Source organism: Bombina bombina, chromosome 6 (genome assembly GCF_027579735.1).
Source record: "Bombina bombina isolate aBomBom1 chromosome 6, aBomBom1.pri, whole genome shotgun sequence".
Lineage (NCBI taxonomy): Eukaryota > Metazoa > Chordata > Amphibia > Anura > Bombinatoridae > Bombina > Bombina bombina.
This window is the reverse complement of record NC_069504.1, coordinates 377,167,734-377,183,618: the sequence shown is the minus strand read 5'-3', so window position 1 is coordinate 377,183,618 and position 15,885 is coordinate 377,167,734. Positions and strand designations below refer to the sequence as shown.

Here is a 15,885-nt window from a genome sequence, read left to right as displayed (position 1 = left end):
ATAACAACTACTGGATGGTAAAGATGCTGAAACTGTTTACCTAAACTGGGTTTGCTGGAGTTTCAGTGATTGATGGTTGATCTGTAGTGAAACTGTTTACCTTGGAAAGGTTTGCAGGAGTTTCAGACCACCTGTTGGTTATAAAAATCTTTTCTTAAGAGTTGCTGGAGCTGTATACCTTTTTCAAGGTTTGCTGGAGCTTCAGGTCTGGTGAGTGTCCACTTTAAGTCTTGTAGTGCTCGGTGTATAGCAATCACCAGTAACGGATTTTTTCGTGTTCAATCCTGGGTAGTCTCAGATGCAGACTTGAGTTGTTGGAGTGCACACTAGGGGCAAATCTACGCGTTTCAGCTTCAGCCTTTATCAAGATCATGAAACTCCTGCAAACCTTTCCAAGGTAAACAGTTTCACTACAGATCAACCATCAATCACTGAAACTCCAGCAAACCCTGGGAGGGTATATAGTTTCAGCTACAAACAGACACCTACAAAGAGAAGCGTTCAAACACCTCACGCAACCAGAAAAATAGAAACTCCAGCAAATAAATACAAGGTAAACAGTTTCTATAATTAAGTCATACCAACAACTGAAACTCCTGCAAACCAAGTCTTAGATAACAGTTTAAATATACAGAACCAAGTTTTATCAACAACTGAAACTCCTGCAAACCCAGTTTAGGTAAACAGTTTCAGCATCTTTACCATCCAGTAGTTGTTATCTTCATCTACAATTTCGATCTACAAGTTTTAACTACAGCGGAAAAATTATTTTATTCACACAAAGGCTTGTCTGTTTCAACCAATCAGACACCTGGAAAAATTATTTCATGCAAACTGTGAGTAATTTCATTTCCAACTAAAAGTCACATCTAAAGTCACATCAAAAGATACTTGCAATTCATCAGATGAACATTTATTTCCACCTCCTACGTTAATTATTTTAACTTAATCTGTTTTTATCATATGCTTTGAACACTATAGCATGAATTTATTGTGAATTTATTGTCAATTTTAACTTTTGATTAAGGAATTTTAATATATAATATACGCAAGGTAATAGAGCTCTTTACCACTTATTATCCTATAAGAATATATTATCTAGTCCAATATTGTTTTGTATGGCAACAATTAAATATTTTGTTTTTTAACCTCTTGTAGTCATATTTTCACTATTTTTCACCCAATTTTCACCTATTTGTTTACCTTATCACAGCGCAATATATATTATGATTGAATTTTGAAACCAATTTGAGAAGCTCATTTAAAGGTCACGGTAACTCATATTATTTATGTATTGAAATACACACAGCTCCCCTCACTTGTTTTTTACCCCATCGATCCCTCACAGTTGTTTGAAGGAACAGCTGTTTATCAGGGTTGAGCTGTCTCAATCCAATAGGTGCACTCACTCTTAACTGTTTTTCACTATTAACAGTTTGGGGAAGGGGAGGTCCTTTTCTTTGCCAGCATGACTGTGCCCCTGTGTACAGGTCCTTTTCTGTGCCAGCATGACTGTGCCCCTGTGTACAGGTCCTTTTCTGTGCCAGCATGACTGTGCCCCTGTGTACAGGTCCTTTTCTGTGCCAGCATGACTGTGCCCCTGTGTACAGGTCCTTTTCTGTGCCAGCATGACTGTGCCCCTGTGTACAGGTCCTTTTCTGTGCCAGCATGACTGTGCCCCTGTGTACAAAGCAATGTCCATGAAGATATGGTTTGACATGTTTACTGTGGAGGCACTCGAGTGGCCTAAACAGAGCCCTGCCCTCCACTACAATGCACACCTTTGTGATGAACTGGAATGCAGATTGTGAGCCAGACCTTCTCGCCCAACATAAGTGCCTGAGATTACAAATGTTCTTTTGGGTGAATGGGCACAAATTACCACAGAACACTCCAAAATATTGGTGAAAGTCTTCCCAGAATAGTTTTGGATGTTACAGCTGTAAATGTGTGACAATCTCCATATTAATAACCATGGCTTTGGAATGGGATGTCCAACACGCCCATATAGGTGTGATGGACAGTTGTCCATATACTGTTGGTCATATAGTGTATGTGTGTATGTATATATGTATATGTTTGCATACATTTGTATGTATGTCTGCAGTGTTTTTAGCTTATACTTCAATCCAAAATCATAGTATAAAAGTAATTAAAAACCCCACTATTACTACAAAGCCGGACAGATAGATCAGCATGCTAAGGCACTGTGGCTGAGCTCTGTAGCAACTCAAGGGTTGCAGGTTCGATCCCCGGCGAGGTCCACTCAGCCTTTAATCCTTCCGAGGTCGATAAAATGAGCAGCGCCTTGAGACCCTTACGGGTGATTAGCCGTGCTTTACAAGTAAATACATACATGCACTACTTGAGAGGAGCTTTAGTGCACCTTCAAACTAGCAATCAAGAGAAAGTTGGCATGAGTTTTTCAGTGTGCCCTCATAAAAGTCTATTATGTGAGAGATTTAGTCCACCTGTGCTATCCAACAGCCAGATGTTAGTGCACCCTAACCTTTTGCGCAATAAAATATTACTTACAACTATTGATTTAACTTAAATGATATTAGCGGACAAAAGCACTAATATTTTTGAGCTCCACTTGTAATCCAGCCCCTTGTTTTATTAAACAGTTACTACATTCACTTAAATATAAATGACTACGTAAAATAAAATATTTTTGTAAATGACCATTTCTAGACTAATTATTAATGCACTTTATAAGAGATCATTTACACTATTTTCATCCATTCATCATGGGTTATATTTTGATTCCTTTAGGCGGATAATGCTAAACAACGTGCTCTTAATGACATGATGGGTGGTGTGCTGGAGATGAAGAAGGAAGATATCTTAAGAATGGTGAGACCATTTTTTATTCAAATTTCAAAAATCTGATTGACACTTTTTGAAAAATAAATATCTTAAACATTCTTAAGTGGATTCATCATACATTAAATTAAGTATTTACAGGTATACAGAATCCTAATTATTAATAACCTACCTTATTCTTTTGAAGCTAGAAGCAAGTAAACTGATTTTAATTTCTTCTCTAAACTATTTTGGGATTGCTCTATAGCCCAGTACTAAGTTATCCAGCTTAAACTTCAAAGTCCAGACAATAGGAGGCACTAACACACAACTTCTATTTCCAAACTTTAGTAAGCTCAGTTACAGGTCAGAATGCAAAGATATTTATTTTTATTTTTGTACATTTATAAATAGTGTTTAATTCTTCTGAATATTATTTTATGTTAATTTGCACGTACAGTCATTCTTTTTTTGTTACTCTTTGTGTGTCGGTTTTTGCATTACCAGTGCACAAAAGAGAAACAAATATTTTTTTCAGTTTTGTTTAACCATTGTGTTTAATTCACATAGTGCCAATCATTTTTTCTTTCTAAGTAAATGTATGTAGTCCGTCATGCTGGGGACAGAAAGAGGAGAATTCTAAGATGTTGTTGTTGTTCTATTGTTATCTGTTTGCAGTGTTGCAGTATATCATAAGGTGAATGAATAATACATAAAAAGATCCTTTTCCATAGATGGGACAAATACATGCATGCATGGCAAGACATACAGTGTACTATATGCATGTATGTATTTCCTTCTATATGCAGTTAAATATGTAAATTAGATTTGCTTTATGTTGTCTTTAACAAATATACTTTCTGCACTCAGGAAGTCCCACAGCCAGCTTTTCTATCTAAACCAGAAGCAGAATGGACTGAAGATGAAAAAAAAGTATTTAAAGAGTATGATAAAAAATATAAGGAGCTCAGTGAGGAAAAAGAGAAGTATAGAAAGGTAAGATAAAAATATGAAACTTGCTATAAAAATGTTTTCTCTTTTCAGTTCCACTACTTGCTATTTTAATTGGTCTGTGAGCTCAAGGGTTCACTTTTTTTTATGCAGTGGGCCGATCAATAATCGTAGGCCACATTACATCAAACTCACACTTCTACTAGATAATGCCTCAGATTCAAATTTGATTATAATCACATTACAAATATGGAAGAAATGCACATGCTTTTGATTAGATTTTAAGCACAAACAGAAAGAGAAGCAATCTGCCAGGATGAACAGTAGCATATTAGCTTGTTCTATTGCCCAGTTACCTCCTGGGAGTAGCTTTTTAACCCAATTGCCTGGTATTTCGGGGCTGGACTTAACTTGTTAGGCAGAACCAGGTTGTAAAGGAAAGTTCATCTCTGCACTATTGGGCTAAAAGAGGCTGCACCCAGGTGGTAAATTGCCATAGAACAAGCTACTGAGCTGTCGTTCGTTCCGGAGAGAGCACTTCTCTTTCTGTTTTATTTGATTTTAAGTAGTAATGGGGGGCACTCAAAGAAAACTGGCGTGCTAGATGTGGCAGTGGGTCATAGTTTAGGCAGCACTCATAACCAAAAGTAGCTGTTGGCACTTCAATGGTTCATCCAAATGTAGTAAATTGTCACACTTGTGATTATGTACTGGACGTTTTACCTCATCAATTACACAAAGAGCTTATTCAATAAGATGCTTAATGAATTGTTTAAAAAGTTATATGGTGTATTTAATAGCTAGTGTAAACTGTGGTACGGCAGAATGACTTCTGCAGAGATCAGAACCAGAGTAAAGGAGCATACGTATTATACAACTTCAGTTAGACCTTGTTCTGACCTATGTAGACACTTTATATATGTACAAGCCTCCTCTTTAGAACATTTTAGATGTCAGGGTATTGGGCAAGTAACAAATAATCTGTGAGGAGGAAAAGAAATTAGCGACGGTGAGATTGCTTGAAGCATATTGGATCTTCACACTTGGAACACATTATCCTGCAGGTTTTAATTTAGAAAGCATAACAAATTGAGGCCCAGATGAGCGAAAGTGCTACGAGGTAGCAAAATATTCCAAAGGCTCCGCCACTATGTCGAGCGAGCCTGTTAAAATATTCCAAACTGGCGACATAGCAGCATCGCCGAGAGGCATTTACTATACATGCTAATGGTTGGCGACCATATTGGCGATTTATAGTAAAAGATCCCTGGAATAATTAACCACCGCAATAATGCTTAAGCACTAATCCTAATACCCCTAAACGAAAGTACCCCACGATCGCAAACTAACACTTCACTAATAAACATCTAAACCGCCACATACCCACAGCAAGTAGCTATCCTATTAAACCCTACACTGCCACATACCCACCGCTAGTACCTAACTATTAACCCCTATGCCGCCACATACCCACCAGTAGTACTTAATTATTAACCCCTATGCCGCCACATACACATGATTTGTGTTTCGCGATTTAGGTCTAACGCGGTGTTGGATTCGCGCACATGAAAACCTAGTTAACCTAAAGCATGTTATTGAAATATTATAAATAGATATTAAAAATAATGATTAAATATTATAGATATTGTAAAAAAATAAATATATATATATATATACTGTATATATATTCTTGGCATTATTTAGATTTGGATTCTATTTTACAGTATCTATAATAATAATTATTATTATCAATATTTTTTAAAATTTTTATTTCAATAACACGCCTAAAGATAAAGTTTTCATGTGCACGAACCTGACAATGTGTTAGACATAAATTATGAAACACAAATCGTGTTACGCGTATTTTACATTTATATATATATATATATATTTTTTTTATATCTATATATATATATATATATATAAATATATATATAGTAATGTTAATGTAAAATAGATATATATATATACCTATATATCTATAATAATAGATATGCAGGTATATGTATATACATATATATATAGAAATATGTGTTTACAATAAAAATAACAGTCCTGTATGTGAAGAACATTGTAATGTTAAATATGTACAGTAAATACACAGTAAAACACATTATTAAATATCATAATGGAATTATTATTTAGGCACGTATATATATTATAGCCCTGTGCATTAAAATACATTGCCATTTACGTGAGCTTTTCAGTCACGCTAACTCAGCGAGTGTAAATATGAGTGCTATTTCCGTCCTATGCAAAAAGCTAAAGAAAACTGATATTGCTTGTGTGCAAAAGTTTGCGCCACTTGTAATCTAGCTCATACTTTGCATAGTCAGCTAGATTGTTCAGTTAAAGGGAAAGTAAAATCAGATTTAAACTACTGTGATTTAGATGCGCATGCATTTTTAAGCAACTTTCCAATGTACTTCTGTTGTCTAATTTACTTCATTCTTTTAGTATCCTTTGTTGAAAAGCATACATAGCTAGCTTCAGGAACAGCAATGCACTACTGGGAACTAGTTGCTGATTGGTTGCTATGCATATATGTCTTCTGTCATTGGCTCTTTTGAGGTGTCCAGTAAAGCATTGCTGCTCTTGCAGCAAAAGATACCAAGAGAATTAAACAGATTTGATAAATTAAGTAATTTGGAAAATTGTTTGAAAAATGCACTGAATTATCTCACTTTAATGTACAAATTTTAGAACATGTTTAGATTTTGGGAACACAAACTCTTTTCCTGACTGTTCAGAGGTTAGAAATGGGAGTAACTCTGAAATAAGTTATAGTCAACATGCTTCCATTATGTAAGATTATTAAAGGGACACTGTACCCAAATTTTTTCTTTTGTAATTCAGAAAGAGCATGCAATTTTAAGCAACTTTCTAATTTACTCCTATTATGAATTTTTCTTCGTTCTCTTGCTATCATTATTTGAAAAAGAAGGCATCTAAGCTTTTTTTTTGTTTCAGTACTCTGGACAGCACTTTTTTATTGGTGGATGAATTTATCCACCAATCAGCAAGGACAACCCAGGTTGTTCACAAAAATGGGCCGGCATCTAAACTTACATTCTTGCATTTCAAAGAAAGATACCAAGAGGAGTAAATAGGAGTAAATTAGAAAGTTGCTTAAAACGAAAGAAAATTTTTGGGTACAGTGTCCCTTTAAGTCTAGTAGTACACATGTAATCTATATAACCATCACAGCTTCTCAAATTGATTATCCTTTTTAGACACTAGAAGCAGAAATGAAAAAGATTCAGTCATCTATTATGGAATCGACACAAGGATTTGATGAGGTTTTAACCAGACTGTTTGAGAGGAAAGTGAAATCAGAAATGGTCATTTATCAGGTAAAAATGTACACCATGGACGTCCATCTCCAAACCATATTGAAAGAGATTGGTGAAATATACAAACCAATAAACTCATTTTACTTTACCATAAATGTTTTTGAGTGGCAAACATTTTTATAGCGTTAAGTGTTGTTCTTTCACGTACATACATTTTTTAGTTAAGCAGGGCTCAAGATTTCCAGTAGCCATTGGCGATTGAAAATTTAACAGTGGCGAGTGAAAGTTAGTGCGTAAATCTTGGGCTACCTGCTACAAATATGTTATCTAAAGGGATATTAAATATCCATGAAAAGGCAAGTATATGATATTCCTCTAGGGCTCTAGGGTAAACAGAGGCAGCGAGAGATTGGAGAGGAAAAGTAAGAGTGGAGAAAAATATAGTGTTAAGAAAGAGTGAAGAGATATGAGAGAGAAGAGAGAGTGAAAAGAAAAGATATGGCCTAAGAGAGAAGGGAGGGGGTAAAAAGAGAGATTGGAAAAAAGAGGCAGTGGAGAAAGATATATGAGAGATGATAATTATAAAACAATTTTTCGAGGTCTGCTATGACCTCACATTAAAGGGACATGAAACCCCAACATTTTCTTTTATGATTTAGATAAAGCATATGATTGTAAACATTTTTCTAATTTACTTCTATTATCAATTTTGCTTTATTCTCTTGGTATCCTTTCTTGAAGGAGTCACAATGCACTACTGGGAGCTAGCGGAACACATCGGTAAGCCAATCACAAGAGGCATATATGTGCAGACACCAATTAGCAGCTCCTGTGCCTATCTAGATATGCTTTTCAACAAAGGATACTAAGAGAATGGAGCCAATTAGCTAAAAGAAGTAAATTGGAAAGTTGTTGTATGCTCTATCTTAATCATGAAATACAAATGTTGGGTTTAATGTCCCTGTAATGCCAACGCTCTCTGCACTTTTAGTTCAACAACATTTTTCTGCCCAGCTTTTGTCTTCCCCAGGACCCTAGTTGATGTTGCTAACGGCTATGCACTTGTTTTTGTTAATTTATTACTGTATGTTGCATTATTTAAGTTATGGTATAAAACATAAACCATATTAAAAAATGACTGCACATTGGCTAAACATATGCAAAAGGAAGGTGGGTAAGTGGGTGTGGTATGGGTAGGTAGTGGTTGGGATCAAATGTGGCGAGTAACATTTTGGGCTGGCTAGTGACTTAGGGCTTGAAATTTTGTGCCCTGAGTTAAGCATACAGTATATTTAGGTGCGCTTTCCATGTTCATTGTCTCTTTATTAATCTAAAGCAATGACAAACCTTTTTTCATATTAAAGGGACATGAAACCCATCATTTTTTTTTATGATTCAGATAGAGCATACATTTTTAATTAACTTTATAATTTACTTCTATTATCAAATTAGGAGAAAGAGAAAGAATCATATCTGCTAAACAACTTCTGTTGGGTTCTGACTCTCCAGATGTGTCTTTGGCAGGTAAAACCATTTTAGAGGAGCAGGCATCATTGATCAGGATTCTGAATCCTCTTCATTCATCTTCAAACTTGAACATCTTCGCGCTCTGCTAAAAGTGGTTTTTATGTTCTTTAGGTGTACAGGATGAATTTTAAATCCTACTGCATAGGTTCCAGAGTTTTTTTTTTTCTGGTTCCTGAAGCTATTACACAAATAATTACTAAGGAATAGTACACATCAGGTATTCCTTATAATCAAGCTGCAAGGTTTATGAAGATGTTTCCTTTACCGGTTTCTAAAATTGAGCTTTGGGAAACTATTCCTATAGTGGATGGCGCTTTCTCCTCTTTAGCTTTTCGCACTACTATTCCTTTAGAGTATAGTACTTATTTTGAAGTTGAATTTTTAAAGTTAAATCTTATAAGATCTGCTAATGACTTCATTTGTGACGCATGTTGATATAATCATGTTCATGCTAAAAATATGGCATTATCTATTCTGTCATAATGGGCCTTGTGGTTCAAACCATGGTCAACTAAAATGGTTTGCAAGACTAGAATTTTTTTTTTTTAATTTTAAAGCTTTATTAAGACATGAGTTTCAACAGAAAACGGTACAAAGAGTAAAAATAGCATGACGTAGTGAATTCAAACAAGTTATACAAAAAGTTATGTAAAATATATGCGAGCTTCATAGGTTGTTGATGTGTATCATTGTAATGCTTAAGAGGGAAGTTAGCTAAAGTGTGAGAAGTGGATAATGGTAGAGAGAATTGGATAAGGGGGAGAAAGTTGTGAAGTTAAGAGAAAGGTAGGGGCAGGGGAAGAGGAGGGTGTAGGGGGCGGCATTGCACCAGCAGCTCACAAGAGCTGCTGGTGCAGTGCTGAATACGGAGAGCGTATTGCTCTCCACATTCAGCGAGGTCTGTCGGACCTGATCCGCACTGTCGGATCAGGTCCGACAGACCTTTAATAAATAGGCCTCATGGTGTAAATTAAGAAGTAAAAAATGTTCAGGTTGCCAGTTGGGCCTATACTTAGCATCCCATTTAGACTATATGAGCTTGACAAGGTCAATGTTACCTAGAGTAAAGAAAATGTTTTTTTCCATGGAGTAAATATATGCCATAATGTCTAGGACAGAAGTCCAACTCGGGGGAGCCTCTTTTTTCCAAGTTCTAGCTATTGATAATTTAAAAAGACAAGAAGAAACAGAAGCGCCACATGGCCCAATATTGTCTGGTCCAGAAGATAGATATGTGTGAATATACAATATAAACTCACATTTAAGAAAGCACTTCAAGTAGTGCTATCACAGATCAATACGGTCACCCACCACACCCACCTCTATTGATCCCATCCTGCCTCTATAGCATCAAAGGAGATGCTACAACAAATGTGAGTACCTTATTCAATAACTCACTGACTCATATGTGTCAAGACAATACTAGGCCATATAGGCACCTTTGTCCCTTTATGTTGTTTATCTAGACATCACATCTATACCGGAATTTGGTCTCCTGGGTGACTAATAGAAATCCCAGACTGCTGTGATAGCACTACTTGAAGTGCTTTCTTAAATGTGAGTTTATATTGTATATTCACACATATCTATCTTCTGGACCAGACAATATTGGGCCATGTGGCGCTTCTGTTTCTTCTTGTCTTTTTAGATTGCTGCTTTGGATCCCGGCCTGGATCTTCACAGATAGCTGCCTGTGCTCATCCCAGTGACTTTCCATCACCACTACTATTATTACCAATATAGGACCAACTGTCCTCCACAAGCTTGTAACACAGTGTATTGGACTAATCAATTTACAATGTGGTAACTCCATATTAGAGTGTTGATTATTTGTATACTCCTGTATTCTGGTTGCTGATATTTCTATCCTATTTCTTTCTCTTAGGAGGTATATAGATTTTTTGCCACCACTAATATTGTGTGTTATATATTTTATATATATTACCATATATTGTCTTTCTCTTAGGAGGTACATATATATTTTCTATTATATATAAACACTAGTCTTTAACTAGTATAGATACAATATCACTCTTCACTGAGGTTTGTACACTAATTGGTTAATTAATATTACCCTGACAAGACCTTTGTTATATTCCTTGATAGGGCGCCCCCTACCTATTTTTGCTATTGATAATTTGACTGCAGTCAATAAATATATGCATAAGTATCTTTGGTGTTTAGATAGGGGATGTATTCCGATATGTAATAGTGCCAGAGCGGAGGTCTTAGGGAGGTGAATACCAAGGCTGGCTAAAGAGACAAAGCTTCTGTTCCATAATGTGGAGAGTTTAGGGCAATTTCACCATATATGTAAGGAGTCTCCTAGTTGTCAACATCCTCTCCAACAGTTAGGTGAGGAGCTATTAATTAATTTAAATAGTCTAGTATGCACATAGTACCAGTGTGTTAGAAGTTTGTAATACATTTCAAATAATGTTGTGCAGTGGATGGCTTTAGTGGTTAATGTGATAGTTTTGTGCCAGGTTTGTAAGGGGATGGTGGTGTTCAATTGATCTTCCCATTTAGATATAGGAGCTGCCTTATGGGCTGGCACAGCACCTTCCATGAGGGAATACTGTGTAGAAAGTGGCTTATATACTTTCCTTCTTTGATTCCCTTTAAATTCCCAAGCTGAATCCCCAACTTCGCAGCATACTTGTAATTTGAGTATATATTCGATATAAGGCAAATGGGGAGGGACAGTGAGAGGTTCTGTTAGTTGGGTTAGGGCAGGGAACTGGTCTTGTGGGGTTGGTGGCATTAAGTCTGAGACTTTGGAGATTCCTAGTTTAATCCATGAGTTAATGTAACTCTTAGGAAGTCCTGTTGTGAGGCCTGAAATAGAATGGACTGGGGATGGGTGAGGAGCTATCCCATTGTAGTGACAGATTCTATCCCACAAATGTAAGCATTCTGAGATTATTTTATTATCTATATTTAAAGATCTGTAACATTGGGGAGGAGTCCAAATTAGGTTGCATAATTGGATTTGATGAGGGAGAGAGGCTTGTTCAAGGTCTCTCCATCTGCTGTTGTTTTACTCTGTGCCCCATCGGGATATATGAGTCAGCATAGCTGCCTCGCAGTATCTGTTTACAGAAGGTTAGGCTATACCCCAGTGAGGCCTGGGGAAGAGTCCTATGGGCAAAATGCATTTGTTTACCTTGCCAGATGTAGCTAGTAAAGCCACTCTGGAAATGTAATAGTAGGTATTGAGGTATAGGGAGGCATTGTAATAGGTATGTCAACTTCGGGAGAAAGGACATTTTCAAGGCCATGATTCTTCCTAGCCAGGAGATAGACTGAAAATCCCATTTGGATTTAAGAGTCAGTAATTTGTTCAGTAGGGGGGTATAATTATTGCAAATAAATTGCGGGATGGTATTGGATATATAGACCTCTAGGTGTTAGAGTCAATATTCCATTTAAATTTGTAGGTATCTTTTAACTGCTGTAAATAAGGTTGTGAGAAGCCCCAAGTATATACTTCTGTTTTGGTGTGGTTGAGTTTGTAGTAAGAGATTTTACCAAAATACTCTAAGGGAGATAGTAGATTTGGTATAAATTTGTAATATCAACAAAAAGTGCTACTTTGTGTGTAGTGCCAAAAAGAGTTATACCGCTCATGTTTTAATCTTGTCTTATGTGTTCCGCTAGTGGCTCGATGTCCATAGTGAACAGTTGGGGAGACAAAGGGCAGCCCTGCCTGTTGCCATTAGATAAGGAGAAGGGGGCAGAACAAAATCCTAGTCCTCTCACTCTGATGGTAGGGGTAGAGTAGAGAGCGTTTATATAAGTTTGAATATCCTGGGGGAACCCAAAGGGGTCCATCACTTCCCATAAGTATTCCCCTCTTACTTAGTTGAAAGCCTTCTTGGTGTCCAGTAAGATAACCGAGAAGGGTCTGTTTAATTTTGTGGCTTCCATAAAAATGTTAAGATGGCGCCAGGTATTATTTGGGCCTTCTCGATTAGTGATATAACCCAACTTGGTCACTGTTAATTAAGGAGGGGAGCAATTTAGATATTTGATTAGCCAGGATTTTAGAATAGATCTTGATATCCGTATTGCTCAGGGATATCAGTCTGTAAATAGAGCATATGGAGGGGTCCTTGTGTGTTAAGGGTTAGTCATAATGGACGCCTCCAGGAATTCCCCACAGAATGTGCCCAGTCCCCCAGCTAGGTTGAAGAAACATAAGAGGATTAGGGCCAACTCTGTCAGATAAGTTTTATAAAAAAAGAGCTGGATAGCCATCTGGGCCCGGAGCTTTAAGTGGTTTGAATGTTTCGATGACCTACTTTATTTCTCTTAACAAAATAGTAGTTTTCAGGGCTGCTTGTTGCTCAGGATTTAGGGTTGGGAGTTTAAGAGTGTGCAGGAACTTTTGGATAGCTAGTCTGGAAGCTGGGGTAGTGGTTTGTGAGTGCTTAATGTTGTGCAGGGATTCATAGTAAGAGGCAAAGCATTTTTATGATTTGTAAAGAGAGGTGGGCAACCTGGGCGTCATGCTTTAACTGCTGTATGCATGCAAGACTGGTGCGATTTCTAAGCTTGTTTGCTAGTAGAGTATCCGCTTTATTACTTTTGTAATAGAATAATTGTTTAATTCTCAATAGCTGCTGTTGAGTACATCTTATCTCTAAATGGCAAATATAGATTTCAAGTTCTTTTATTTTAAGAGTAAGAATTGTGGAGGGAGATGACCTATTATGTTGTTTTAAGTCCCCAATGGTACAGAAGACTTGGGACAAGAAGAAGCCTAATAATTTTTTAATGCTTGCTTCTTTATTTAGAATGTATCTTTGATGTCTTTGATGTCATTACGAAATTCCTCTCTGAATGGGATATCTGAGAGTATAGTGTGGGGCATGTGGGGACTAGACTTTTATCTCTACTTTTAAATGGAATTTTTGGCCTGGTTCAGTCACTATTATTCTACTGTGACTGCAGGAAAAAGTCAATGCTCACTAACCAAAATATTACAAACAAGTTGACTTGTATCTAAGCATCTTCTGACAGCCCCTTGATCACATGACTGTGACTATTTATTATCTATTGACTTGCATTTAATACTGTGTTGTGCTAAATCTTAAAAACCTTCTCGGGCGTGAACACATTGTTATCTTTATGGCCCCTATGAACTAAGCAGTCTCCTGTTGTGAAAAGCAAATACAAAAGCATGTGATTAAATTTTGAGGTTTAAATGTTATAAACTATATTAATCTAACAATGTTGGTTGTGCAAAGCTGGGAAATGGGCAGTAAAGGCATTATCTATCTTTTTAAACGATAACAATTTTAGTGTAGGCTGTCCCTTTAAAGTCCTTTGCAGCCTTTTTTTTTTTTTCAAACACCTTAAACCATATATCTTTGAGCCCTTATAACTTAATTATTTTTAAAAACTCTAATTCGTTTTCTCAAGTTTCTTACCTTCAAGATGGAAACAATTCAAACTTTTCTCCCTCTGGTACTCAAGGGTAAATATATGTCCATGATAAATTTAAAGGATGCTTACCTTTATATTTCTATTCACCTTGAGCTCTCTCATACAAACAAACATTTGTTGTTTCTTCTTAAGCATGATTGGTAAATCATTGTTTCAAAGAGTTCTTTTTCTCCACTGAACCATGTTTTCATTCCTAAGAGTCATTATTGAATCAATTTCTATAAGACTCTATTCCCTTTGAACAGTTTTAAGAGATCATGTATGTATGCTATGTCTAGGGAGCTATTACTATACACAGCTTTCTTAAAGAATCCTCTTGGATTCTAAAGTGAGGAAATCTCTACCCTAGTGGGTAATTTCCAATCCATTTCTCTGGGGGCATATTTTGTATAGGTGACCTAGACAGTAGTTTCTACAGGTGCAAATCTCTCAGGTTAGGGAGTAGTTTGGGGGTCCAGGAGGGCACCAAGAGTTTGGTCTCCTCAGGAGGTGAGGCTACCAATAAATATCCTACTAGAATTCTGTGCAATCTTCAGGTTCCTTTTGAGCTGGCTTCGCTTGAAAGAAGACTATTCTGTGTTTTTCAATCAGTCCATGTCACAGTGGCCAATCTCTCTTTAAGAGAGAACTTGCTGTTCCCTAGTGATGGAGGTTACTCAAATGTTGTCTTGAACAGAGAACAATCTCTGAACAAGTTCAGCAATTTATATCCCAGATGTAATCAGCTGGGAAGCAGTCATCAATCCCTTCCTTTAGGGAAATGATTTCTTCATCTGGATGTCTTGAAACATATTATAGATTGATCGATTTTACTAGAGATAGATCTGATAGTTTCTTTTTTAAACATCAATCGTTCCAGATATTTTGCAAGATCCAAGGATTCTCATGTGGAGCGGATAGATGCTTTAGCAGCTCCCTGGTTTTTCATTTTACTTACATATTTCCTCCATCTTTTCTGCTGCCAAGAATGATTGTTCGGATCAACAAGAGCTATCATCAGTAATTCTGATTGATCCAGTATAGCCATGCAGAACTTAGTTTGCAGATCTGGTATAGCTATACAGCTGTTCTCTGTGGTATTTTTCACTGAAACATGACTTGCTGTCTCAAGGGTCCTTATATTTTTAAGACCCCTTGAATTTTTACTAGAGGGATTAGATAAAGGTTTATCTACTAGTTCTTTATTGGGTCAAATTTCTGAACTTTCCATGTAACTTCACAAAGTAATCTTCCTGACATACAGAGCTTTATTCAAGCTTTAGTCAGGATAAGATCAGGGATTTATCAATTTTCTCCTCCTTGGAACCTTATTCTGGTTCTAAGACTTTTGCAGGCCTCTCCCTTTGAGCCTATGCTCAGTTTAGACATTCAGTTATGGTCCTAGACGGTACAGTTTCAGAATTATGTTTTTTCTTGGGAGCCTCTACCTAAATAAGGTGGTTTATCTAAATTAGATTTTTGTACCAAAGGAGGTTTCTTCTAGTATCTTCAATCTGGAAATGGTAGTTCCTTTTCTTTGTCTTAATCCTCTAAATCATAATTCTGTTTACATGCTATTTAAGATTGTAATAATCCTCTAATTTGTTGATTCTCTTGGATCCACACACTGGCCAAAAGGCTTCAGCTGTTAAATCTAGATTCTTGGCTAAACCTTTTATTCAAAAGGCTTACAAAAGGCTTTTCAATTGAATGAAAAGTAGGAAAAATAAACAATGAAATTATATTGCAAAGTTGTTGAAAAATAGTTTAAGAAAAATCTTACAAACAATGGGTGTGAAAAGGAAGGTGAATATAGATGGATTGGAATGCCATTTATGAGGGATCACAATGTATAATATGTTATAATGCCACAAGGTTC

General features: G+C 36.5%; 1 protein-coding gene across 1 annotated transcript in view; it reads left to right on the top strand.

Annotated features, from left to right (window-relative positions):
• Nucleotides 1-15,885, top strand: part of CFAP43 (cilia and flagella associated protein 43) — a 491,704-nt gene that overhangs the window by 308,642 nt on the left and 167,177 nt on the right. The window contains exons 26-28 of the mRNA XM_053717078.1: nucleotides 2,776-2,856; nucleotides 3,676-3,801; nucleotides 6,990-7,109. Of these exons, the coding sequence (XP_053573053.1) occupies nucleotides 2,776-2,856; nucleotides 3,676-3,801; nucleotides 6,990-7,109 (327 nt within the window). The remainder of the gene's footprint in view (nucleotides 1-2,775; nucleotides 2,857-3,675; nucleotides 3,802-6,989; nucleotides 7,110-15,885) is intronic.